This window comes from Electrona antarctica, assembly GCF_951216825.1.
Source record: "Electrona antarctica genome assembly, chromosome: 15".
In the NCBI taxonomy this organism is placed as follows: domain Eukaryota; kingdom Metazoa; phylum Chordata; class Actinopteri; order Myctophiformes; family Myctophidae; genus Electrona; species Electrona antarctica.
The window spans coordinates 40,945,169-40,972,711 of NC_136796.1; the positions used below are offsets into that span (position 1 = coordinate 40,945,169).

The following is a 27,543-nucleotide window of genomic DNA, read 5'->3' on the forward strand; positions in this document are numbered from 1 at the left end:
TATGGGTTGGCGTCCCAGCCTGCATCCATTCCTCTGTGAGGAGGAAGCCCAAAAAACCTTCGGTGAGGCCTTTAGGAGGGCCATTCGGAGCCTGCAGTACCACCGTTGCCCAGGTGGAGCCTGCAGAACCATTGCGGCTCAAGAATCCACCACTCCTGAATGAAGTGTCTGGTGCTGCCTGGGAGTCTGGTGCAACGCACAGGTCCTGGCTGTACTCCTGGTGAGAGCAGGAGTAGACCTGGTGAGACATAGGAGGGGCCCGGACTGGAGTCAACCCACAGAGCCTAGTCCCTCCACTTGCCAGAATTGTGCCTCCCAGTCCCGGCAGAGTATACTTCTGGAGTGGTCCCAGCGGATTGTGTGGCCCTGGTCTTTCCCTAGCGGGTCTGATCGAGGGTAGCTACTGGGGACGTAAGTCGGGGCTTGATCACGCCGGCTGGCTCACCCGAGTGAGGGGTATGATGTTTGCGACACCCGAAACCCCGATGGCCTTGGGATGACCTTGGGATACAGATTATTGATTATTTTTTTATATCCATACTGTTTAGACTGGTAATGATAGGTTCTTGGTTCACCTATGAGATCAGTGGTTCCCAAAGTAGGGTCCGGGGACCCCCAGGGGTCCTTGAGGGAGTTCCAGGGGGTCCCTGGCATATATTTCCAAGTGGGGGTCCACGGGATAATTAGTGTCAATTTGGGGGTCCTTGACATGAAAAGGTTTGGGAACCACTGATCTAGATTACTATTTCTATGCATTTTATTAGCTTGTGTTTTGCTTGCTTACTGTAAATTACTCTTAAGAGTGTCTGCTATACACTTGAATTGTAAATTGAAATTTGCAGCATGTTGCACACAAGGACCTATATGACTCCTCAAGATTATTAACAGACTATAAAACAGCTTGTTATTGTTAAGAACTTGTAGGTGTCACTGTTCAGTGTCCACCACCACCATATCTACCTCCTTCCCTTGGATGGTGGGGGTATTTTAATTTTGAATCTCAAAACTTCAGCCAGGAATGTTTTCGTGTTTTGACAAACTTGTGTCTATATGGAAACAAAGGAACATAAAAGCCAACAGACCTCCTCAGGTTATTCCCCATTCTAAAAACATGTTTAATAAGGCTTTATGTTAGCTGTTTGGAAGCTTAGACTTACTTATTGGAAGCAATAACGTCTCAAGATGTGTGCGTGTGTGTGTGTGTGTGTGTGTGTGTGTGTGTGTGTGTGTGTGTGTGTGTGTGTGTGTGTGTGTGTGTGTGTGTGTGTGTGTGTGTGTGTGTGTGTGTGTGTGTGTGTGTGTGAGAGTGCGTCTTTCTTTTTTGATGTGTGTGTGTGTGTGTGTGTGTGTGACTGTGTGTGTGCGTGCGTGCGCGTGTGTGCACGTGAGAGAGAGAGAGAGAGAGAGAGAGAGAGAGAATTTCAGGCCAGCTCTTTGTGAAGAATCCGGAGGCAGCCGCAGAACATGCATTAAGTGAATAATTAGACAAATACTATGATGGGAGAAGATAATTCTGCTGACAGGAGACAGAGGGGCAGCGGTGGCCTAAGGGTTAGAGGAGCGCCCTTGTTGCCGAAAGGTTGCCGGTTCGATTACTGGCACCGTTCCTCATATCACGCAAGAGACGCCACACACCAGTATAGAAGAGAGATAGTCACTTGTGACTTACTCACTTAATGTTGTAACTTGTGGAGGCTATATTGTCTTCCATGAAAAATATTTCGAAACTCTGCATGGCTCATTTCCATGCGTCACAGTCAGGGACCCTGCTGACGATCAAACTGGTCAGGCTCCTACTTGGCCTCACCCCCCGAACCCACCTCACCCCTGCCCACTTTGACAGACTGGCATGGCTTAGGGTCGACGACAGAGTACAGCATCTTGCAATGGGTCTGGTCCACAAGATTCGATACTCCACCAAGATACCCATGTACCTGTGTAGATACTTCCTTAATGTTAACGAAGTCCACACCCACAACACCAGAGGGAGTGCAACGAATCATGTTCAACCCAGATTCGGCACAAACAAGGGACTAAATTCTTTTCGCTCCTATGCCACCAAAATGTGGAACGCCCTACCAACAGTCATTAAGACATGAGAATCCCTTGACTCCTTCAAAACCGCTCTCAAAGGGCACCTACGGATGGCTGCAATTCGAAACTGGCCCCCGTAAAATCTGAATCCCCCCCCACCGCCCCCCCCTTTTTTCCCTCACTGTATATGTTTCTTTTCCCTTTTTACCTCCATTATGATGAATTCCTGTACTGTTCTTTGTCTATATAGAAGTGTCTATTTGTACGTCTCTAAATGTTTTGATGATTTGAACATGGTGGACCCTGTTGTAAACAAGTGTAATGCTTAATTGGGTCGTCCACTCACAGTTAACAGCCTTTGTATTGAGTTTGTGCTTGAAATGTACTGTAATTCTGCAAACTGTTAATAAAATTTTCAATCAATCAATCAATGGTGGTCCACTGCCTGGTTACCCTTCTACTGCATATAACAGCGCTGCATGATCTCCTGCAGATCGGCTATTTTTGCCGTTTGTGAGGACGCACACATGGGTGCGCGTTATTACGCGGCGGAGCCGCGGAGAAAATTGTTATTATGCGAGCCGGCTTGGCTTTTTTGGCACATTTTATGCCCCCCTCGGGGTGCGTATTGCGTATTGCGTGAGACTTGGCAAATAACAGTCATACAATGTAAAGTTTTCAGTTAAAAGAAAATACTGAAAGAAGATATATAGTATCAGAATTTAAATACATAAATGTACAGTTTGCTATTGAACACAGTGCGCTTTCAGTTCACAACAAACACATTAAAGTGTTTCAGCATCTTGTTCCAACATTTCAGCATGATCAATGATAAACGAGTTTGTTTGTTTTTTTCGTTTGGTACTTTATTTACAGTTTGCTAATGAACACAGTGCGCTTTCAGTTCACAACAAACACATTGAATTGTTTCAGCATCTTGTTTCAACATTTCAGCATGATCAATGATAAACAGTAAAGAATTGTTTCAGCGATAATAGCGTAATTTTGGCCGTCGCACGAGGGAAGTGTTTCTCCTTACAACTGTGCGGCTGATTAACTCGTTGGCTATAGCACCGATGTCCAATGCACCAGATGCATTGACGCTATTGATGGCTAGGGCAGCAGCGCGATGGACGTCACATTTCTGGTGCCTTTTGAAGCGCTTTTTGGCGTTTTGCCAGGAAGAAAACCCGCTGCGTGTAAATGGTGTCCATGGTAGTATAGCACCCAGCTCCATAGCACTAGAGCAAACCCTACAAAACACTCTGTCTCTAGTAGAGTTGTACATGATCCAGGTAAATGTCGCTTTCCAGATGGGTTTATATTTGCGCCCCCGGACTGGCACACTGGGCTGCTGCTGTCGACACCTTGAAGAATGATGATTAGCTCTTAAAAGAGCCGTTGTGTTGGCGCTGACAGTGCTGTCCGCCTCGGCAGCTACGTTGTCGGCGGCGGGCATCGTGATGTTGTCGGCGGGCATCGGTGCCGCGGTGGTGGGCACTGGGAGCGGGGCCCTTTCGGCGGCGGCGGGCATCGGTGCCGCGGTGGCGGGCACTGGGAGCGGGGCCCTTTCGGCGGCGGCGCCGAATTGTAGCGTGGACTGGACGAATCTCTTCTTGGCTGGAGGTGTCTTCATCATAGTAATCAAATGAGAATGAAGCCTACTGTATATATGCAACATTTATACTCTCTACCTGGCAGCAGAACAAAAGCCACCTTATTAGCATTTGAATGAATACCTGTTCCCACTCCCGCTGCACCCCATTCGACTGGTATCACCCCTTCAGAGCCATTATAATAGGCCAAATCATCCGTTATGCAAAAAAGCGATAATGAGACGGCACCCCCCCCCCCCGCCAATCACTCACAAGTCTCACCGCTGCAACATATAATGTATGTAGGCTAATGCTAATGTAAGTAGTTGTCAGGGAGAGAAAACGTGTGTGATAGTTATAAAGATAAAAGTTAATTATCTTCATGACAAACTGGCTTGGGAGTTTTGTTTCCAACTTGAGATTATTCTCCAGGTGAGTTTAGCTACCTAAAGTTAGCTGCCCGTAGCATTAAGATTTCCTGGTAAAACAACACATCGGGATAAAGCGCTGTTGTGTGCTGTGAAGTGAATATATTGTTGTATTGAGTTTAACCAGATACTGGCAGATAGTGAGAACAAAATAAATCAATAGGCTATTTGTAGGGAATTGAGACAAATATGTATTTGTTTGATGAAATGATAGTATGGAAATTTGACTCAAGGTCTGCAAATTATGACAAAACTAATGGAATTGGCAATGTTTCTGCGCTGTAAAAAGCTATCCGCAAGCAACTTGAATGCTATAAAAGCTATCTTCATCTAAAGTTGCACTACCCTCCACTGACAGACTAGTCAATTCATGAAACAGAAAAGTCCTATCTGATTTTATTAAACTACTTTAAACTCCAATATTGCACCTCCACGGACAGTTTGGGTTATCCTTTGTCTGTGTCAAGACTTTGTTTCATGCCAGCAGTGTTGTTTAGTCATAGTCTCTTCAATAGTTCATTTAGTTTCAGTCACATTTTAGTCACCTGGAATGTTTTAGTGTTTAGTCTAGTTTTAGTCGACTAAATATAAGATTTTAGTCGACTAAATCTACAGTTAATTTAGTCGACTAAAATGTATTTTGGTGGGTGTTGATGCCATCGCAATGACTGTTTTCACAATTGGTTGCATGCTGAAAATAGCCGATCTACAAGCTCACATGTGAACTTGTAGATCGGCTATTTTCAGCATGCAACCAATTGTGAAATCACTTATAGTGGATCTCTTGTCCACTAGGCCCTTCCTAACATTTTAGTCTAGTTTGTATCTGTTGACGAAATTGTCAGTATATTTAGTCTTAGTTTTTAGTCGCCATAGCTTTAGTTTTCATTTAGTTTCCATTTAGGTTTCGTCGGTGAAAAAAAGTTAATCGACGAACATTTTTCGTCTTAGTTTTAGTCGACGAAATCAACACTGCCTGCCAGGGATGTTTATGGGAAACACTCTCGCTTGCATAGTAGGTTCTGAATGGCATGGCCAGTGTGGACGCCCAACCTCACCACACCACCATATGAAGCTCATATGAGTCGTATATTCTCAGTCCTGACACACTGCCAGTTCTTTGTGGCAGCGGTGGCCGAACAGATAGCGGAGCGGACTTGATACCGGAAGGTCGCCAGTTCGAATCAGCGGTCCGACACGTTAAAAATTACCACCGCTGAAGTGCCCTTGAACAAGGCATTGAACCACTACGATGAAATGTGTTCTATGAGCAGGGCCTGGCTGGAAACAAGTTCTTGAGCTTAGCCCAGATACCCTGGGTAAATATAGTAATCATTTCATTTCATTTATCCTGTGAATGCTGAAGCCATGGCCATTGTGCTACACTGGAATGCTATGTGCCAAATCTGCCAATACTAAATATCCTTCATCAGTTTACCAACACGCAGGGGGCTGCCAGGTGCTCTTGACACCGGGAGTTCCCAGACAGGAGGGGAGGAAAGCACCAGTGAGCTAGCCAGATGCAACACTGCCAGCTGCTATGCACAGTATAGTCCAATAATTAAATGGCAGAGGTTGGACAAAATTGGATTATTTAGTTTCTCACCTGATTCTGACAGGATATTAGGTCTACTAGCCAGGATAAAAAAAATCTACCTTAATCCAATATGCTACCATGGACAACCTATTATAAGGCAATATTTTCTAAATTTCCTTATGCTTTAAGTAGCATGTGACATGTCAAACTAGGGGGTTTTCATGATTCTGAATCCATTCCAAGCGTTAGTTTTGCACAAAAAACGGCCATAGCCGTCATCACAAATGCGATGAGTTCAGCACATTTTGGGGACATTTGGGTGGCTATGGCCAAATGTAGTGTTTTTCATGCAAAACTAATGCTTGGAATGGATACAGAATCATGAAAACCCCCTAGATTGACATGTCACATGCTATTTAAAGCATAATGAAATTTAGAAAATATTGCCTTATAATAGGTTGTCAATGGAGGCATATTGGATTAAGGCAAATTCAGGGTATTAGCAGTGAGCAGATTAAGGTAGATTCAGCTGAGAAACAAAATAATCCAATTTTTCCCAACCTGAGAGGACTTTTTTAACTTGAATTACTGGATTAAGTAGCCTGCATAAGGTTCGGATGGATATGTTACTGTATGATGTGTGTAAACTATATAATATATGTCTTTCTTTGATTTCTATACCCCCCCCCTCTTTCTTTTCTTTCTCTCCTGGAAACAATCAAAAACGATGGAGTTAAGCACAAATAAATATCAGCCCCTGTTTTACAGCTGTAAACCTGTGATGTGACAATAAAGACGACTCTGATTCTGATGACTGGAGACATCGCTGCGGCTGGAGGGCTCACCAGGGGATGAACCAGAAGAGAGAGAGAGATGGAAATTAAGTCAAGTTAGAAGATGGCTCAAGGTAGGAGCGTTACTTTCCTTTTTTGCTTTGCTGCTTGTGTGTGCGATGCAAGCTGTTGTACTAGCCTGGGCCGCATTCCATTTCGGGTTTATGATCCGGTCGGGAGCGGATGGTAACTTTCGTCATGTTGTAGTCAATGATTTGTAGTCAAATGGCAGGAAACCACAAGACCGCAGTGACTGTGGCAGTGACTCATGTTCAGTGACTGTTTCTGGCTCTGGAATTGAATGCTGATGAGCATCTACACAGTTTGCATGCTGTGATGTTGTATGTAATGAGTTGTAGTCTCTTGAGACAGACTGTTGAAAAGAGGGCACTGTTTCTCCTTTATTTGGTTTCACAGATTGAGTGAGTTGTAACACGGAACTGTATTATTATATGTGACCCCTCACAGTAGTTTGATATACAAGGGGGCCATGGTCATTTTTCAGTTTTTTACATATTATGAAACTGCATAATGTAACCTTTCATATGATGTATTGCTCATTGAAATTGGGTGAATCAAGAATGAAGAATGAAGAAGATATGACCATCTGAAACTTGTTGAACCAGAAATTCCAAACTAGAGCATTTCCCCTTCAAAGATGCTAAGAGATTTTAGCACCTCTGAGCCCAGGAATGGGTGTGACAATAGATACTTGTCTGACTCTCCACCCCTAATGGCTTGCATAAACACTCCCCCACCCACTAACCACTCCCCCCACTTGGTTAGCTGTCAACTGCACAGAATGACTTGAGTGGACACTTAATATTCTATTCTAAGTATGTGAGTAAAACCAAGTAGGCTATAATTTATTCCATGAAGTTACTTGTAGTGTTTAATTGCTAAATGTACTGTAAAGCAGTATGAGATGAGAATTAGATTAGTTTGTTTATTTTCACATACTTGAAATTTGCATACATGACAAATAAGAGTGGCATAAGAATAAACAGTTTAAAATTGCACTTTGTCTGGGACTAAAGAAATATATACAGTTTAAAATTGCACTTTCCCTGGGACTAAATAAATATATACAGTTTAAAATTGCACTTTCCCTGGGACTAAAGAAATATATACAGTTTAAAATTGCACTTTCCCTGGGACTAAAGAGTATACAGAATATACAGTTTAAAATTGCACTTTCCCTGGGACTAAAGAGTATACAGAATACACAGTTTAAAATTGCACTTTGCCTGGGACTAAAGAGTATACAGAATATACAGTTTAAAATTGCATTGTGGTCAACAATGTTCAATCAATAATATGACACACGTAATGAATGTTCAGGCATGCAACACAATATAAATGTTCCCCACCGCAAATAAAATAAACCGGCCATCAAAACATCCACAATCCAATTATCTGATCGCGTCGATTACTACGAATAACTACACAGAATTTTCTGATTTCTTTAAAAAGATATTCCTGACGGGCTGTGTCCAGTCCAGGTGGGGGTTGTACTGGAAGACCACGTACTGGGGGTAAGACAGTGGGATCTTTGAGCAGCTGAAACTCCACTACTTCTGAGTCACGGTCTTTTTGGGCCATCACCACACCAGGCTTTGTGGTGTCAAACCTGAAGTGCTGGTAGCTCTTTATCTGTGGGAGTTTGCGGAAGTAGGGAGTCAGGTGGTTTTGCCAGTCGAAGCCTTCAACAAGCACTGTCCCATCTTCATGTCCAACAAGCTGGGAGAGGTTCACTCCCTTCTCCTCAGAGCTTTTAGCCATCACTGTCGCGATGTCTGCCAAGTTGTCAACTCTGCTCCTCCTGTAGACTTGTTTGAACAGTCCAAAGCACCAGTCAGGACCAAACTTGGTGTGGCCAGCAATCAGCAGGTGGATTCCCAGCTTCAAGTGGAGCTTGTGAATGGTTCTCCACGCACAGTACCAGAGCATGAAGTTGTTTTTGTTTTGGCCACTGCAGTTGTCACAATGAAGGTCAACGTATTTTTATCCAACTCCATAGTTGTTGAAAAAATGATGCAAGTAGCTGATGACTGCATTGCTGCCTTAATTGACTTGACCTCACTTTGGTAACCCATTTTGGGCGGGAACCCCTTTTGGTGTTAGCATTATGTTATGCTTTAGCTATTGAAAAATAGCAGATCTACAAGCTCATAGCGCGCCACCGAGTGGCGCGCTATGAGCTTGTAGGTCTGCTATTTTTGAAAAATCGAAGAACCACTGACATAGAAACATAGCTTTTTCAGAAAACTGTCAGGATGTAGAAGACATTTTTAGAATCTGATCTCAGGTCAAAATGGGTTTTAGTCTATGTTTTGGGTGAGTTGATACAAATGAAAGAGCTGTGGTTATTTATATTACCTCTTTGAACAGGTCTAGGCCTCTGCCTTTACTGTGTTCTCTGTCATCCCGGTGCAGTTTGTTATCGTAACCCTCGGGCAGGTGGAACAATCGGTCATAGGTGAAGACCTCAGGGGCCTACAGGTCCACAGCTAAATTGTGGCTGGTCAAATGGTATTCACCTCCATTCCAGAAACAATTGGACCAGCAGCGATCATGTTGGACACATGATACAGCACTGTTGCCTGTCAGCTTTACTTGACATTTTGGACAAATTGTAAAAAGACAATGGAAGAATGACTGCATTATATAGCTCGATCGGTTTAAAACAACAATAACATTATCAATTTTGAGCCTGCGTTGCAAAAACGGTCTTTTCTCTGGCCCATAACAGCAGCGCGGGTGAACTCAATCCAACTAATTGGGTTCTCTCGTCGCTGTCCATGGTGCTGAAAACAGGTTTGTTTTTTCTTTGTTCAAATTTATTATTGACGCACGTTTGGTAACTGCGGTGACACGTTATACGGACTAGACCATCGTCAAATTAAGCTCACTAACACATTCATCCTGGCTTAATAGCTATCATATTTCACCCATGTTAGTTTACTAATATTACTATGCATGCAACATTGTGTTATACCTTGGATTCATTGCTAAAATAAGACATCTCTTTGCTGTCCTTTCGTCGTGGTGGGATGTGACTGAACACAGACAGGGTAGAGATGGGTTTTGTATAGGATTCCAATGATAGTATATCCATTGTGTCTAGGCTAGATTCAACAACAAATGCTCACAACAAACATATTTTGCTGCTGACCGAGGGACTAACAGAAGGAATGCAACCACAGACTCAGGCGTCCAGGCGTCCCACTGCTAGTAAGTCAGTAACTCTATCTGTCTGTCTATCTGCTCTTCTTTCTGTTAACAGAGATCTCATAACCTCTACGATCTATAGGCCAAGTTCATACTGCAGCTCAATACAATTGTCACTCATCATATTAAGAGTCATCAAAGAGTAATATAAAGATCAAATTATTTCTTTAAAAGTCGTAGGATCCAAGCCTGTTGGAAATAAGGAATGGAATGGAATATCATGGAGACCACAATCTAGAGGGGGGTGGGGGGGAGTTGTAAGTAGATTTGAGATGTGTTTTCTCCAAGGAGAAACAAATACTTTCTCTGAAATACTGAAATACTTTCTCTTTTCAAAATATTACAGTACGTTTGCCCTTTGCCCATTGTGTTCGGGGCCATGCAGGATATTTTTTGATGAATTGAACAAGGTGGACCCTCTTGTAAACAAGTGTAATGCTTTATTGGGTCGTCCACTCACAGTTAACAGTCTTTGTATTGAGTTGTGCTGGAAATGTACTGTAATTCTGCAAACTGTTAATAAATATTTCAATCAATCAATCAAAAGGCCACGAGGCCTTCGACAAACTTTCTAAAATGAAATGTGTATAGGTTAATCAAATATGTGGGCCTCTCCATTTTATTTGTAGTTCTAGGCTGGGGCTTGTAGTTCTAGGCTAGGGCTGGGTTTGGCATGCAGAAGATGATCGGCCCAGCTAGGGTTAATCCGTCCCTGGGTAAATGACAGCCTTACACCATTCTTTACTTTATCTTTGAAGGCTGTGACGTGAATGGCCATGAGATGCTTAAGTTGGGCCCCCAAATAATTGGAAAAAACAATAAAAGTTAAGTACAAGAATCGCTAAAAGTTAAGCATGAGAAACCTCGGCTGGGAAAAGCGTGGGGTAGCCTACTGGTACTAGGATAAGCCTGCTTTCAACATCTGCGTTTAGGTTAGAAATGTAGGTTGTTCACTGGGATTAGTGTGCCCTCTGCTGGACAGTTTTAGTAATTCCTGTGCAAGTGTGTCCACCTATACACTTCGAGTTTCTGTTTATTGTCACATACAATGCAGTTGTAGCAGCATTACTGGCAGTGGAATTCTGTAACAAGCCAGCCTAGTACAATATATGATAATATATACAGTCAAACAACAGTGAATATAATGAACATTATGATCGATCAGCAGTGAAATATGTATCTGTTAACCTAAACAGGCAAGCTCAGTGGCCTTGTGGTTAGAGTGTCTGCCCTGAGACTGGGAGGTCGGGGTTCAATCCCCGGCCGGGTCATACCAAATACTCTAAAAATGGGACCCAGTGCCTCCCTGCTTGACACTCAGCATCAAGGGTTGGATTGGGGGTAAGTCCCTGCAACATACTAGCGTCATGTCCAGGGGGTGTACTTGTACATCAAGCTGCCTCACGCTACAGAAACAGGAGATAGGCTCCTGCCCTATGGGCCTCATGGCTTGGCAAGGCTACTTACTTAAGCAGGCAACTTTATTTTTGTGTAGGCTACATCCCATGTGCAAATATGCTATGGGTTGCTGCTTATTCCAACAGAATGTTACAGTTATACAGTATGGCAGCCCGATGTTTTCTGCCCAACATATCACAGCAAACTGAGCAAAGAAATGGTCACTGGCTACTACAGACTGGTTGAACATCTGCATGCAGGCTTATGCAATGGCTGAAATATAATTTAGAAGAAAGCAAGGTCTGCACACTATAGTTTCAATGTACAGATAATTGTTTTTTTTGGATATCCATACTGTTTAGACTGGTAATGATAGGTTCTTGGTTCGTGTGTGTGTGTGTGTGTGTGTGTGTGTGTGTGTGTGTGTGTGTGTGTGTGTGTGTGTGTGTGTGTGTGTGTGTGTGTGTGTGTGTGTGTGTGTGTGTGTGTGTCTTTCTTTTTTGATGTGTGTGTGTGTGACTGTGTGTGTGCGCGTGCGTGTGCGCACGTGAGCGAGAGAGAGAGAGAGAGAGAGAGAGAGAGAGAGAGAGAGAGAGAGAGAGAGAGAGAGAGAGAAAGAGAGAGAATTTCAGGCCAGCTCTTTGTGAAGAATCCGGAGGCAGCCGCAGAACATGCATTAAGTGAATAATTAGACAAATAGTATGATGGGAGAAGATCATTCTGCTGACAGGAGACAGCAGAATGGGGCAGCGGTGGCCTAAGGGTTAGAGGAGCGCCCTTGTTGCCGAAAGGTTGCCGGTTCGATTCCCCAGACGGGCAGGAAAAATCTGGGTTGGGGATTGATTGGTCATCACTCACCCAACATCGCTGAAGTGCCCCTGAGCAAGGCACTGCCGCACTGAACCCCCAACTGCTCCAGTGGAGCTGCTTAGTGGCCAACAGTATAAGACTGTGGTTGTACTGGTCAGCTCCCAGGTTTTAATGTGTGTTTCTATGTGCAGGGCGTTGCTCAAAATGTCTACCCTGGGTAAATAAAGGGAAAAAAAGAGAAAAATCTGTTAAAGGGAAGGTCACTGACTAATTTCTAACCATGCTCAATGTCAATTACTCAAATAAATATATATTTATGAAATGTTCATTACAGCCTAAACAGATGACAGCATTTTGTCATGGAAAGATGTAAACAGACAAAATATTGGCAAATGGTTAAAAGAGCTGTCTATATGATTATCCTTAAAAGATCACTTCTTAGCCTATTCTATTAAAGAGTCAAAGACTAAAATATGAGTGCCTTTATTAACTATTTCGAAACCATTGATTTGGAAAGGACACACTGACCAGACCCACCGACAGGAGGACAATCATACTCGTTCCGAGTGATCGCCAATGATGATGATGATGGTGTGTGTGTGAGAGAGAGAGAGAGAGAGAGAGAGAGAGAGAGAGAGAGAGAGAGAGAGAGAGAGAGAGAGAGAGAGAGAGAGAGAGAGAGAGAGAGAGAGAGAGAGAGAGAGAGAGAGAGAGAGAGTGTGGTGAAGAAGGCCCTGTCTACTATACGCTCCCTAAATTGCCACAGACAGGATTACCATCTTGTATAATTATTAATCCATCAACAGACGTAACACATCATCGTGGAATGGTATTTGAAATGGGAGAGGATTCAGCACAGCCAGAAGGCACCAACATGGCTTGTGGACTATTATATAGGTTCAATCATTTTAAAGCAAATGTCTGAAACAAGACACATGTAGGTTATGACATAATCACATGTGACATAACATCTGCATTCAGAGAGAGAGAGAGAGAGAGAGAGAGAGAGGGAGAATTTGATATTTCAATGTGAATATGAATTTATGAAGAGTGGTAGTGTGGTAGCCTACAGACTACAGGGATTGAGTGTATTCTATTCGTCCCAGGATTTATAGGCGCCTCAGTCCAGACACTCCAATTCCAGTCTGAACCTGCAGGTGGAGTCAGCGCTAGTAAATGGAAAGAATATCGACCAATGTGATTGTGAACCCATTATTTGTGAATGTGATGCAAATCATCTTCACTCCATCGAACTCATTCTCCGGTGCTTTATTTCAGTGACTTTGTTAAAAAATAACAACATGAATAAAAAAGTCCTGTGTGTGTGTGTGTGCGTGTGCGTGTGCGTGTGTGTGTGCGCGCGCCAAAATAGTATGCAACCCTATTTGATTGATTTACTAGCCTCACTCTCCAGTCTCCTCTTCGCCGAATCACAGACTATTTAGTCATCATGTCTTCCACAAGGTTCCACAAATACAGCCTCACTCCCAAAACGGGATATCAGTTAGCCTATAATAACTCTATTATGTATCAGTATCATTCCATCATATGTCATGTCACACATCATATTGTGTACACTCACTCAGTGCTGCTGATTCATGAATCATTAAATTTTGTAATCTCGGCGCACACACACACACACACACACACACACACACACGCGCAGGGGGCAGTGACTGTCATTCCTTGATCACCCACTGTCTGCTCGTTTCCGAAAGCTCACGGATATTCACCGAACACACCGAGCCGTCACCCCGGCCCCTCCCCGTCTACAGTGACTCTCCCCTCGGATCCACTCGAAGGGAAGAACCCCACCGGCGGCCCGGCGGCTGTTCTCCCAACAGCGTTTAATATACCCACAAGATGGAGGTCTGCTGATGGCACTACCAGCCCCTAAAACTCATCGCAACAGTCCGTGTGTCGCGACTGGCGCTTTTGTCAGGACAGAAGAACTCAGATCGTCTTGATACGGGCTACAAAAAAAAGAGATATCCCGAACTGGGGGATCCACACTTTGGGAAATTTAGCTGCTCCCGTTCAGCTCGGCAGCCATGAGCTCCGGGGAAGCATCGGAGGAGACTTCTGGTAAGAAAAGCCCGAGAAATGAGCAGTGGGGGGATCGGCTAGATTGTAGACAGATCAGTCAGGCAGGGCGACATTGTTCCCGTCTGGGTGTCTGTTTTTCGGGCTCAGTTGGGTTGGGGATGATGAGGAGGAGGGGGAAGGTTTTCAGTTTTCAGCAAAACACTAGAGTAAATACTGTGTATAGCAATGGATGAATAACGTCGCTATGCTCACAGCAGCAGACATCATTACAAAATATTCACAAAAAAAAATTCGTCCATGCATTTCTCAGTAAGGTAAATACTATTGTTTTCTCGTTAAAATGTAATACATTGGGGTATCCTTTTAGCTACAGTGCTAACTGGCTAGTTTTCCCCTAGAATAAAGATACCAAGGATGGAGCCGTCTCGTCACACACAAAAAAAAAAGTATTTTACTATCCCTGACATGAATGGTCGCATAATAAACCCTTTCCACAATAAGTGTCACTCGTCAAAAAAAAAAAAAAAAAACCCTCGATTATAGTTTTAAATGCCTATTTATTTTTGTAAAGTGACACTCGCGGAAGGAAAGCACTTGTACTGTAAATGTGACAAGTTGAGTCTGGAATGTCTGAAAACAGTTCCGCTAAATGACGCTTTGTTGTGACGCCACCGCAGAATCCTTGGTCCTTAATTCTGGGTTTTTCCCCCCACACGCCAGGTTCCCTGTTAGCCACAAAGCTAACGTTTTATCCCTGTGTATCCTATGGAACCACCATGCTATCTGCGTTAGCCCAGTTGCTGCTAGCCAGGCTGCCAGACAGACAGTGTAGCAAAGCTGCCTGCCCCTGGTGTGTGTGTGTGTGGGGGGGGGATTTACATACAAAGAGGAAAGCATTGTATGTGGTTATTTCACTGGCACACTAACCATGCTGTCTGTTGTTTTTGAGGTGTAAAAACTTGACAATGGTGTCTGCTATGTAAACATTACATGGCGTGGCACCACGTATGTGCTGATCTGTGCACAGGGCACAGTACAGGGCAGCGACCATGGTTTTCGGACTGTCCGCATTGTAATTTGTGTCCGAACTAACACGCTAGTATAGTCACCACCTTAAAACAAACTCCTATAGCTCGTTCATTTGTAGGTTTAGGTGCTGTTTCAGTGCTGTGCATCGATCGCTAACGTTGGCTAGTAAAAGTAGGCCAAATTGTCAGCGAGGAAGGACCAGGGCGTACAGCCACAACACAACACGGGGCCTTTCCATTGATTTAATGGGTCACCGTCAGCCCTTCAGTTAGAGAACAGATCCCCTCTGGGCTCTGCTCCACTCACTGGCTGCAGGCGTGTGTGTGTGTGTGTGTGTGCTGCTTCTCTAATGCATGATCTCAGGTCTGCCTGCTTCATTCTCTTATAACTCAAGACTGCTTTGTTGGCTCTTCTTGGGAATGATTGGTTACTTGTCCTATAAAATGTTAATTTCATAATTCACTGACTGGGGTCCGGGGAGCTTTTCCATGTCAAATTGCCAAATTTCCACTAAGAATTGAACATGGCTAACAAAATGTATTGTTGGCTATAGGTCTAACTTAGGCAGTAGCATAGATATATATAATTTTTGGGGGGCTGCTCTGTGTAAGAGAGGGGCGGGGAAGTGGTAAATTGCTATCAAAACAACAAGGGGATTGACCTAATTATGGCACATGACAACACATTAAATTAAAAGGACACAATAGGGAGTAGTAGAATGATTTATTAGGTTGTTCATGGGCACAGTCGGCCCTAATAATCACTGGGAAATCTTGCACTGCAGCCTTGGGTCTCATCCTTCCTGTTGTGGTAGAAAGAAGAGCCATGATTTTTTTTTTAAATGGGAAATGGGGTAAACAAGAGAAGCTAAAGCGAAGCCTGGGTATTGACATGCAGCAGCCCCTGGCTCCTGTGGTTTGTGTCTTAGCTAGATAACGAGCCACAGACTAAGGGAAGTTCAGTGTCTGCATTGAGAGTTGCTGCTCTGCCTGAAGAACAGCTGATCTGTTGAAGGCTCCCTCTTGTCTTCTCTAAAACAGTGTTGCCAGATTTTGCAAGAGAAATAAGAAAACGGCCTATGAAAACGAGCTCCAAAAGAAGACGCGACTTTGAATGATAAGGCCATATGAGCACTTTAAACCTATATGCATCGGCTATTCGGAAATGGTCGATCTATACACGTGTAGAACTGCCATTTTCAAAAAGATCTTGAAAAGAAAAAGTGAAATATTTTGAATGTATATATTGGAGCATTTTAACAACCAAAAAAAACCCCCCTGTCACAGAATATTTTCAGATGGGGGGTCTGCGGAGAAATACATACATTTTGTTGTCTTTGTCTGAGAAGTTTATGAGAACTGTGTTAACTATAATTCAAAAAAGAAGTTGCTTATAATAACCGAACATGGCAACACTGGTCGTCTTCTCTACAGGGAGAGGCGCCCTGTTCTGAGTGCACTTGGGCTTTACTTTCACCTGTCACTCACAGTTGTCCGTCTTGTGATACCCCGGGCAGGCCCTCCTGCTTCTAACTAGTAACCCAACCTGTCACTGAGCTGCTTGAACAGTCAGTGTTGGGAAAACAGGTTTGCACCCTATTCTTGCAACTTTGTGGTCTAAATTTAGGATTTTGGACACCAATATTAACGCAGTGTAGTTCCTATTATTATATTAAAGTTTGGGGTGAACCAAAATTCCACAGTATATCTCTTATATAGTATTTCCCCGTGAACCCCCCCCCCCCCCCCCAAAAAAAAAACAATGTATTTCGCTCTGTAGAAAAAAATATTGCTTTTATTGAAATTAAACTCATGTGTGTATAACTGACGCTCATGCATTAGCATTGAACATTTGCATACAAATATTTGAACACAAAGGGTTAATTTATATCATGGGCATGGTATTGCAGGGAAAGGTTTATATGGTTCAGTGTAGTAAACCATAACCATTTAAACCCTTGTATTGTGGCCTGGGCCGTGGCTCAGCGGTCCAGGCACCTTGGCTGGTAATCCAGTCTGGCAGTGTGCCGCGGGTTCAACTCCTTTACTGCATGGCACCTCCCATCTCTCCCCATTTCCTGTCAGCATACTGTCTATCCCTCCATAAAAAAATAAAAATAAAGGCGAAAGCCACAAAAAAAAACATTAATAAAAATAAACCCCTGTATTGTCTCCGAGCTAGGCTATATAATTGGTGGTCGGTTATTTTTTCCCCTCTACACCATGTGAAATCTCTTTGCCAGAAATAACTAATCTACAAGCTCACAACAGATGTGAGCTTGTAAAGATGCTATTATCGCTGAATGTTCTCCCCAGAATTGGGATGCATGACGTAGTTATGTACGGTATACTGTTACATCTTCAGTGTCATTACTAGTAAATCGATGGAGACAGTTGCCCAGCAGTGTGATTTGAACTCTAATGCTATTTTAAATATTTTCTCATTGCATCACCCCTTTGTATGCTACCTTTCCCTGTTACCTTGGACACAGAAAGATTCAGACATAAATTGGTTAGTTTTTGCCGTCGGTGTTCTTCCACAAGGAGGCTTTCATTCACGTGCTTCTATTAATACTTTTCGTGCCATACTCGTTTATTTACGTTTTACAAAACCCACCACTTTAATGCCACCGTCGTATATTTACGTTTTAGGGTGTTTATAGCACAGAATAAATGATCATTGTGTAATATTTACCGTATAGGACGGCGCCATCTTGGACCGGTCAAAAACAAACGCCGAAACGTTCCATAGCGACGAGGCGTGCTGCATAGAGTCCCGTAATGGCCGCCATCTTTAGCGGCGTTTATCTCCGAATTGAGGCGCGGATGAGGAGATGTGAGGCGAAGTACTCTTATTAGGAGATCAATAACAAATTTAGCGCTGGGCTCCGCTTGGCAGATTAGCGTCTTTCATGCTAGTTCCATGCTAGATCGACCCACTGAAACGGCGTCGGCTAATACTTCCGGTTCAACAGCCGCGTCACAGGGTCCTCATTTTGTAGTTTTATTTTGCAGTTTTCCCCTGGCAAAGGGTTAAAGGGGTGCCCAAGCACCGCCTGGCTCTAAATGTGTTTAACCCATTCAGGCCTGACGTTGAAATTAAAAAAAAAAAGATTTGAGGCACATTTTAACGATTTTTCAAAAATAGCAGACCTACAAGTTCATAGCGCGCCACTCGGTGGCGCGCTATGAGCTTGTAGATCTGCTATTTTTCAATAGCTAAATTATAACATAATGTTTAAAACACCAAAAGGGGTTCCCGCCCAAAATGGGTTAAACAGTGCTCTGCCATCAACAAGCCGCATGCATAGCAAGTGTGTGAGCCGGCAAACCCTGTCAGTTAATTGTATTGTTGTTCCACTCCATTCAGACTAAAGTGTTGAGACTTTAATGTAAAGCGTGACCTCCTCAATTTCTCAGGTGTTACTGTAGAGTGGTGACTATTGTGGGATGACTTGTGTGATTTATCTCCCTCAGACTAGTGCCTGGCAGCCAGCGTTTCGTTATCATTGCAAGAACTGTGATTGACAAGGTTGCTTTTGTGTGTACGTACAGCGCACACACACACACACACACACACACACACACACACACACACACACACAGGATGCCATGCCAGTGATGCTTCCGTCAATTGGACAATGACTGACGTCAGCATATTACTCTGAAAGGTTATGACTAGTGACCATCACTTAACTTGTTTCATTTGGATCCACCTGTGTTCTGAAAGCACAATATTTAGAAAACTAGGTTTGTCATCTGTTGACCACCGACCTCTATGTTGCAAGAAATTCTGTTTTTTTTCTAGCACAAAACGCATCAAATGAACTACCATTCTGCAATGCATATTAAGTTGTTGAACAAATTTGGCAAAAAAGATAAAATGCTGAGAGTCAGACAATTTCCCAAATATTATTTGTAATGTTTCATGGCGTGGCTCTGCTGGAGACTAGGGCTCCGTCTATAAGAGGGTGTGCGTGTGTCTAAAGCTAATCTCAATTCTCAAACCACAGGACTGATCAGCAGCACAAAGTGTTTTGCACATATTCTTTTTTTTTTTTTTTTTTACACTTTTTGAAATCTTTAACTTTCATTTTATTTATGCAATGGGGTTTGGATTGGGCTTAAACTTAACTTTGCCCAAACGTCATAGATATGTCCTAGATCATCTCATAGATGACTGGCATCACAGGCTGGCAGCCACATGGATCGATGCTATGACGGTTTCTGAGATCCACGTGATTCAATTTGTTTTTGAAAAAACCCCCCTTGAGCTTGTAGATCTGCTTTTTTTTTTGGTGCCCGGCTCCGTTGTAAAGTATAAACCAGGTTTTAATTTGAATGGAGGTCTTGTTTTGAAGCAGTCCAATTTACAATTACAATTTACAATTTAGGCATTTAGCAGACGCTCTTAATCCAGAGCGATTTACATTAAGCAATAACAAAAGCATGGCATACATCACATATATAAAAAGTAGTTATCATGAATCATGCGTAAACTAAGAACGTAACAGTGGAGTATCTATGTAAACTATACATACTATATAATATATTATACATGTGTACTATAAAGTGCTATGACTACATAAAGTGCAATAGTCCAGAGATACTGAGCAGTCAGTCCAGCAGCAGTGAAACCACTCCGAGGCATACCGCGTATGGAACGCCTACCTATGGCTTTGTACACAAGGCTGGCTAGAAGTAGAAGCTTGAGTGTCACTCTGAGGGGGCCCTCCCCTTTGTTTTCCTATCCACTTCCTTCTCGCAGAGCTCGGAGCCGTGTTCTGACATGCACAGGTCTGGTGTCTAGCCACGGGCCATGCTTTTTCTCTCTCTCTCTCTCTCTCTCTCTCTCTCTCTCTCTCTCTCCACTCTTCTTCACCTCCCGCTCCCTTCTGTCTTTGTTTCTCTGCCTTTTTGTCTTTTACAATCCCCCATACATACTTAGAGGACTTCATTTACTTGGCCTGCATTCTGTCCAAATCTCTCGCTAGTGTCCATGTTTCTGGTTTTCCTGCCTTCCTTCAGTCTTGTAACTTGCTTCATCTTGCCCGTGGTACAATATGACACAAGCAATAAAACGGAGCTCCTCTCTCTCTCTCTCTCTCTCTCTCTCTCTCTCTCTCTCTCTCCTGTTCTGCTAGTGGAATTATTAATGGGGCCTCGGAGCGGAGGAATGGGGAGTTGTGTTGTGGCATGTTGTCAATCATTAAGTTATCTCATACCACAAACGCATCCCAGGCTACCAACGGGCCAATTGGCTGTTGTTTTCCCTTGTGCTGTTAGTACATGACGGCAGTATAGGTATTACACCCGACAATGAGGGGGAAAACAAACCACAATCCTCAGTCACAGACAGTCCTCATGAATGAAAGTTTAGAAGCTGCCTGCAACGTGCTCAGTCGGTTTTGTCAGTATACATTTGAATGCATCTTGCTCTGTGTGTGTGTGTGTGTGTGTGTGTGTGTGTGTGTGTGTGTTAAGGCCAAGAGAGAGAGAGAGAGAGAGAGAGAGAGAGAGGGGGAAATCTGATCCAGAGCTGCACTTTATGACTCAGGTCCATTCACCAAGGCTGAGGTCTACGTGCACGCCCCCCGCACACGCGCGCACAGAGTAAAGACTAATGGGTATTGATCCAGGAAGATGGAGACAGATTGAAGTCCCTCACTAAAGGTTTCCTCCGGGCCAAAAGCTGCCAAGTCAGGAGCTGAACAACGGCTAAAGCCCTAATGCCAACCAAAGCACACTGCCTTCAGTCGTTCATGTTTATGGCATAGTAGCGGATGCCTGGCGAGCTGCTGCTCAATACAAACGACGAATGAATAATGCCTTTCAATACGGCTTTTGTGCGTTACATTGAAAGACTGATGTTGCCAGTATGCCGATGTTTAGGTTATGTTAATGTGTAGTCAGTTCCAGGACTTTGTCTTTAGATGGAAAATGCAGGTGTTTACTTTATGTGTTTTTGACACTGATTTACAGCATGAAAGACCATGCAATTGGTCACAGTAATCTTGCTGAGTGCGGACATCAGTGCACAATACTTACTTACTACTTACAGTAGTTGCACGTCAGTGTCTTGGCCAAAAATAGCACATCTAAAATCTGCGAGCGACGCGTTGTGAGCTTGTAAATCAGTGAGACATGATCATGCACAATCAACAATTAATTTATAAATCAGGCTTAAATGAGGCTAAATGTGTTTGTTGGGACACTCGGACATCATGTGGTTAGTAGCATGAGGGAAGGCCTTTGTGACAGACACAGTTCTGTCTCTGTCTCTTTATAGCTCTCTTTTGTCTGTTTCCTTCTGTTGCGCGCGCACACACACACACACACACACACACACACACACACACACACACACACACACACCTACTTTGCCATTCTCACCAATTTAACTTTCCCCAGTCATTTTTGAGTGGTGCAACCACTCCTATAGACAGCTACTGTGACAGTACAGTACAGGGACCCCCTGGGGACCCACACACGGTAACTCTGTCATTTAAATATGTACTCTACTCGGAATACATTTTGTCTATCTAATTCTCAGAGGACTTTAGTTTGAAATCCACCAGGTCTCACACACACAACACACAGACAATTTCACCATTTTCCATTTTTATTCCACTGGTGAAATTGGTCTTGTAATTCTAAACGGCATTAAAATGTGTTGATTTGACTCATTTAAACGGGCTTTCACTCAGAGTTGAGAGTCCAGGTCCAGACAGACCTACGCATAAAGACATACGGTAATATGTTGTAAGACAAATCAGATATCACAACTGTACTCGTCATGGAGATACAGATGGGCCTAATGGAATGAAAGGAAAGATTAATCTGACCAGGATGGATGTGCTATTACATATGCCTGTTAAATTAACCCATTTTGGGCGGGAACCCCTTTTGGTGTTAGCATTATGTTATGCTTTAGCTATTGAAAAATCGAAGAACGACTGACATAGAAACATAGCTTTTTCAGAAAACTGTCAGGATGTAGAAGAATATTTTTGAATCTGATCTCAGGTCAAAATGGGTTAACAACAAACAAAAGAACCCATTCAGGACGGGAACCCCTTTTGGTGCTGTATGCATTATGTTTTACTTTAGCTATTGACCAGTAAGACACCCTGAGGTCGCGTGCACGCATCCGCCTGAGTGACGGCAGACTGCTGGGCGAGCGCTGGCATTTGGCATGGGGGGGGTCAGATCAACATATGGAATGAATATGTACTGGCAGGGCTCGACAGTGCGACTAGGTACTCGCATTTGCGAGTTAAAATATCACCGTGCGAGTTGTCAAATTCACTTTGTAGCACCCGTGCGACTACAGAATTTGACCGTTCAATCGTGATAAAGACAAGGCTCTACAGCAAGTGCACAGTCTATAGTCGCGGTTCTATACCTATATTTATATAGTACGGCGGTGTCGTTCGCCAAAAAGAGCAGATCTACAAGCTAACAACGTGTCGAGACTCAATGCGGCGTTCATTTGAAGATCTGTCCCTTTTGCTCCCACCGCCCCGCCCCTCCATGTGTTGCTGTTCAGTACTTCTCTTCCCTGTCAGCAGCGAACGCAGTAGGATAGCATGATAGCACAGAAGGAGTTGCTAGGACCCCGACACGTTGAATACTAAAGTTATTTGGAAAGTTTAATGTTCAAACATCACTCTATAACTTTTAACCAAACGTGGGTGAAACAGCGTGCGGCCGTGCACGCAAAGAGTGCACGTGTGCACGGATTCTACCAAAACAACCATCGCTCAGCACCTCGCTTACAAAATCGTGTGCGCAGCGCAAATGATAATACGAATGACCGACTTGGCTGGGTACATATTAGTCAGTAGCCTGCATAACGAGCGACGGAAAAAAGGCAAAGATCCCCCCACTACCTCCTTCCACCACGCCGAGGTGTATAGCCTATGTACGATGGTCTGAACTGAAGCAGTCAAAGCCAAGGAGAATGTTACAATACTAATAGTACCATCGAGTAGCCTGCGCCCTGCACCGAATCTCACACGATAGAACAGCAGGATAAAAACGGATAGAAAGTCTGTCTGTCCATACATGAGCAACATAAAATGAATTGATTATCCATCTATCTATCCATCTATCCCTCTATCTATTTGCATAAAAAACTAATAGACTATCAGCATAAAAACAAATTGATTATATAGATTATATAAAAACAAACAAATCCAGATGAATATCAATATTGTGATCATTTCTGAAAGATTTTTCATATTGCCCGCCCCTACCTCATATCACTGTATTAAAGAAAAATCACACCTGTGTGAAGTGAGGGGCGCTCTTGTCATCATACATCATCATGAATCATCTCATATTGGCCAATCAGAATGCCTGTTGCCTGTGATTGGTTAGCTGATTTGCTCGTTTACATATGACATACATTGTCCTTTCAATGTCAATGGCGTTTAATGTTTTGATGTTTAATTTACGTCATATTTAGCGGAATTTTGACCTAATTTCTCCTTTCATTGTCAAGATATTGAGATGTGTGGGGACTACAGCTGTATATAGGAGGGGCTAGCGCCCCTCAAAAACACATTATTTGATAACTTTTCATCGTGCTCCTAAAATAATTTGTGTGCTACTAGATTTTTCAACTTAGTCGCACACGTGCTACTTGGAAAAATGCTAAGCGTCGAGCCCTGTGTACTGGCCATATATGGAGCGTGTCTTGAGTGTACAGGGTTTGATGAGGTCAGATCAACATAATATGGAATGTCAGAACAGGAAGGACAGGTGGGGTAGGATCAACATATGGAATGTCAAAACGGGTCAACTCCATATATGGAGATCGAAGGGTTTGAGGTCAGATATAGAGTTGCCAGTCTTCTCCATGTATGGTTATCCAGGGTTAGATGAGGTCAGTGTCGTGATCTTCATATATGGAGATGGCCATATATGGTGGTGTGACATGTCACGAGGCCTGACCACCATAAATGGAGGTGTGATGTCACAAGGCGTGACCATATATGGAGGCATGATGTCACGAGATGTGACCATAGACCATAAAACACACACTGGCGGGAAATGCGCAATTTCATAGTTAACTGGGACCTTTGGTCGCGAAAAATAGCAGATCTACAAGCTCATATCGCGGCACCGAGTGCAGCGCTGTGAGCTTGAAAATGTGGCGCAACTCTTTGAATGTATATTCTTTCAGAGCAAACGTTTTTTTAACTCAAATCTTTGCTTCTGGGGCGGTCCCTGGAACAACATATTTCCAGATGGGGGCCGGCGGCCAATTACATATATTTTTGGGGGTCCTTGTCCTTGACATGAAATCGTTCGAGAACCACTGATATAGAAACATATGTTTTTCAGAAAACATATGTTGTAAAATCTTTGAGTCGCTCTGGATTAAGAACGTCTGCTAAATGCCTAAATTGTAAATTGTAATTGTAAATTGTAAAATCATCCTCGGTTCTAAAGGGGTTAAGAAGCCAAGGTTGATCGACGGCACGCTCCATTATTTTTTCTAGAATTGTGTTGTGAATGTTTGTCCATGAATAGAACCACTTCTAACTGGTTGGAATAACGTGTTCCTTCCACGCGCTACGTCCAACCAGGGAAACTCCCCCCTGTTAGGTGTAAAGGAGCAACTTGGACACTCGGGCATGAAGGAAGCATGAGTTCAAGTCTGTTGCTTTCCCCATGTCCCCCATATATGGGGACTAGGTTGGCGGAGGGTGTGTAGTCTGTGTGTAGAGAGCCCAGGATCACATTAGATAATTGACACAGGGGTGAAAAATGGGTTACAAAATCGTGGGATAAAAATTATTAAAAAAAAAAGAACCACTTCTATTCAATAGTGCCTTAAATATGGAGTTAAATTCACGCAAGGTTTAGTTTTAAGGTTAAATATTTTCAAAAAATAAAAGGTGAAAAGAATGTTGTGTGGAGCCAGGTACTTCCTTGGCCTCCTGGACGGTGTGGACGAGACGTTTGGCAGTGATCCAGCAGTTTGTGAGATTAGCTCTGTCCAGAGACAGACTCACTCACAGTTCCTCTTCTAGATGGGCTCTGCAATTACAGAGACTCGCTGTAAACATCCACACACAAACTATCCAGTAATTTGTAAATGCAGATTAAACAATCTGCATCATTCACATAGGTATAGATGTACATACATACTGTATGAACATTATAAGCACTTAACCCATTTAAAACCCCCAAAAAAGTCTTCTGAAAGAATATATATTCAAAGATTTGTGCCGCATTTTCACGATTTTTAAAAAATAGCAGACCTACAAGCTCGTAGTGGCGCGCTACGAGCTTGTGGATCTGCTATTTTTCAATAGCTTAAGTATAACATAATGCTTACGTTAAAACACCAAAAAGGGTTCCCGTCCAGAATGGGTTAAAGACACGAGGCCAATTCTACAAATGCCTTCTAAATCAGTAGTTCTTCTCAGTTGTTCACTTTCAAGATTTTTCAAAAATGTTCAAAAAAAGATGTAAAAGCTCGTCCCCCAATGGCCGATGTAAAAGTTTGCGGCTTTTATATCTGCTATTTTTGAATAGCCAACACAAAAATCTAAAATCACACGGAGGCTTTCTCACTTTAAATGGGTTAAAAATGCTTTTAAAATGATCTCGCATTCATTTAAAAAGGCATTGTATAAACGAAAAAAACAACTTGTGAACCACCCTGGGCAAGACCTACGCTGAAAAGACTATCATCGGAAGTTGCGGGATTTTAGCGGAAGTATCTCCCAAGGAAATTACGTTGATGCTTTACAAATCAGTTTACATTCTCCGCGAATGAAACAAGTGTTGTGATTGGTCGGGAAAATATCGTATCCGGGGGAAATACATCTGATAGATGTTCCGGAGGATACGTCCGCCGATAGCTTCTTTGCCTTACGTTGTGACCAGGCTCTTCTTTTCGCAGAAAAGTAAGCCTGGGACCGAGGCTACTTGTGAACAGTATATTTTTCTAAGTCATGACTCGTTACATTTATTGTGAATCTTGTTTTGTGCGTTTGATCACATTAGCCATTGTCCTGTTTTTCACTGACAGTGTTTACTGTTTACACTCATTGTAATGATTGTAATGATCATTTGGAAAACGTAAATCGACACACTCAGAATTTTGCAAAAATGTGTGACATGACCTCGTACCACATAACAAAAAGGAGAAGGTACGTAAGCGGGAAATTATGGAGAAATATTTTCTATTGGCTGATGTGTTGAATGTTGATAACTACTACCACCTGTTTTGAATACTAACTTCTTTTAGTAATTTCCCTCATTACACTCATCTCGTAAACATGCACTCATTCCTACTCATAATTGCAGGTGCAGGTTAGATCAAACGTTCAGTGGCAGGTCGTGGCTAGTCATGAAAGCGACTAAGCGAGACGCTTTCATTGTTTCGCTGAATCATTATTGTGAGAAGGTTGTGTATTCTCTGTTGGTGCGAATCATTCTGATTGCAGATCTACAAGCTCACAACGCGCCGCGCTGCGGGCTTGTAGATCGGCTATTTTCAGCAAGTGTAAAAACAGTCAATATGACGGCATCAAGGCCCGCCAACATACATTTTAGTTAAAAATCTTATATTTATTTAGTCGACTAAACACTAAAACATTCCAGGTGACTAAAATGTGACTAAACTAAGTGAAAACTATTCAAGAGACTAATCGGCTGCCAAAAAAAACATTGTTGTGCAGTAAGACAAAATGGTTGGTAAATAATTTGTATTCAAATAGCGGGTGTTTAATTTTCCCTGCCACCCTCCGCGCACAGCTTCCCTCCCCCCCAAACATGGCCCTGCAGTTGTGTTAGTGCAGACGCTCTGCCAAACCGGACCCATCGCAGTGGATCTGAACCCCTAGGGCAGTATTATGCGTGTCTTAAGTACCAGGTCTTATTACTTAACTTAAGACCTGGAGGCGTGATCAATGCCATTTGGCTATAGAGAGTATGCGCATGCTTAAAGTGAATGGCACATCGAGTGGCAAAGCAACAGGCAAAGTGAGTTTAACATTGTTTAATGTTGTTTAATGCAATCAGATAAGACTTTTCTGTGTGGATGTATGGGCTGTCAAGGCCAGAAAGTAGTTTTTGCCACTCAGTAGGCGTTCCTGCATAACTTCCTGGTTTGTTGATGATGTCACACGCATACCCTCTATTCTGAGTGGCCAAAGAGCATTGACCACACCTCCAGGTCTTAAGTTAAGTAATAAGACCTGGTACTTAAGACACACAAAATACAGCCCCTAGACTCTGCGATGGTGGAAGTACAGTGCGTCCGGACCACACTACAGTGCTGACCCTATGCCACCCAGATGCCCTTGAGCAAAAGTACGGCCAACAACTTGCCCAAATGAAGAGTGGTGATTATTACTGCCGAAATGTTATTAACCCATTTTGGGCGGGAACCCCTTTTGGTGTTTTAAGCATTATGTTATACTTTAGCTGTTGAAAAATAGCAGATCTACAAGCTTGTAGCGCGACACCGAGTATCGCACTACGAGCTTGTAGATCTGCTATTTTTGAAAAATCGTTAAAATGTGGCGCAAATCTTTAAAAATATATTCTTTCAGAGCGAACGTTTTCAACTCAAATCTT

At 43.0% G+C, this 27,543-nt stretch overlaps 1 protein-coding gene across 12 annotated transcripts in view; it reads left to right on the top strand.

The window, feature by feature from the left end:
- Positions 1–13,523: 13,523 nt before the first annotated feature.
- LOC306937824 (triple functional domain protein) overlaps positions 13,524–27,543 on the top strand; it is a 142,181-nt gene continuing 128,161 nt past the window's right edge. For all 12 annotated transcript variants that reach the window (XM_079521798.1, XM_079521802.1, XM_079521804.1 and 9 more), the window contains exon 1: positions 13,524–13,951. In XM_079521798.1, the coding sequence (XP_079377924.1) occupies positions 13,918–13,951 (34 nt within the window). In that variant the 5' untranslated portion in view covers positions 13,524–13,917. The remainder of the gene's footprint in view (positions 13,952–27,543) is intronic.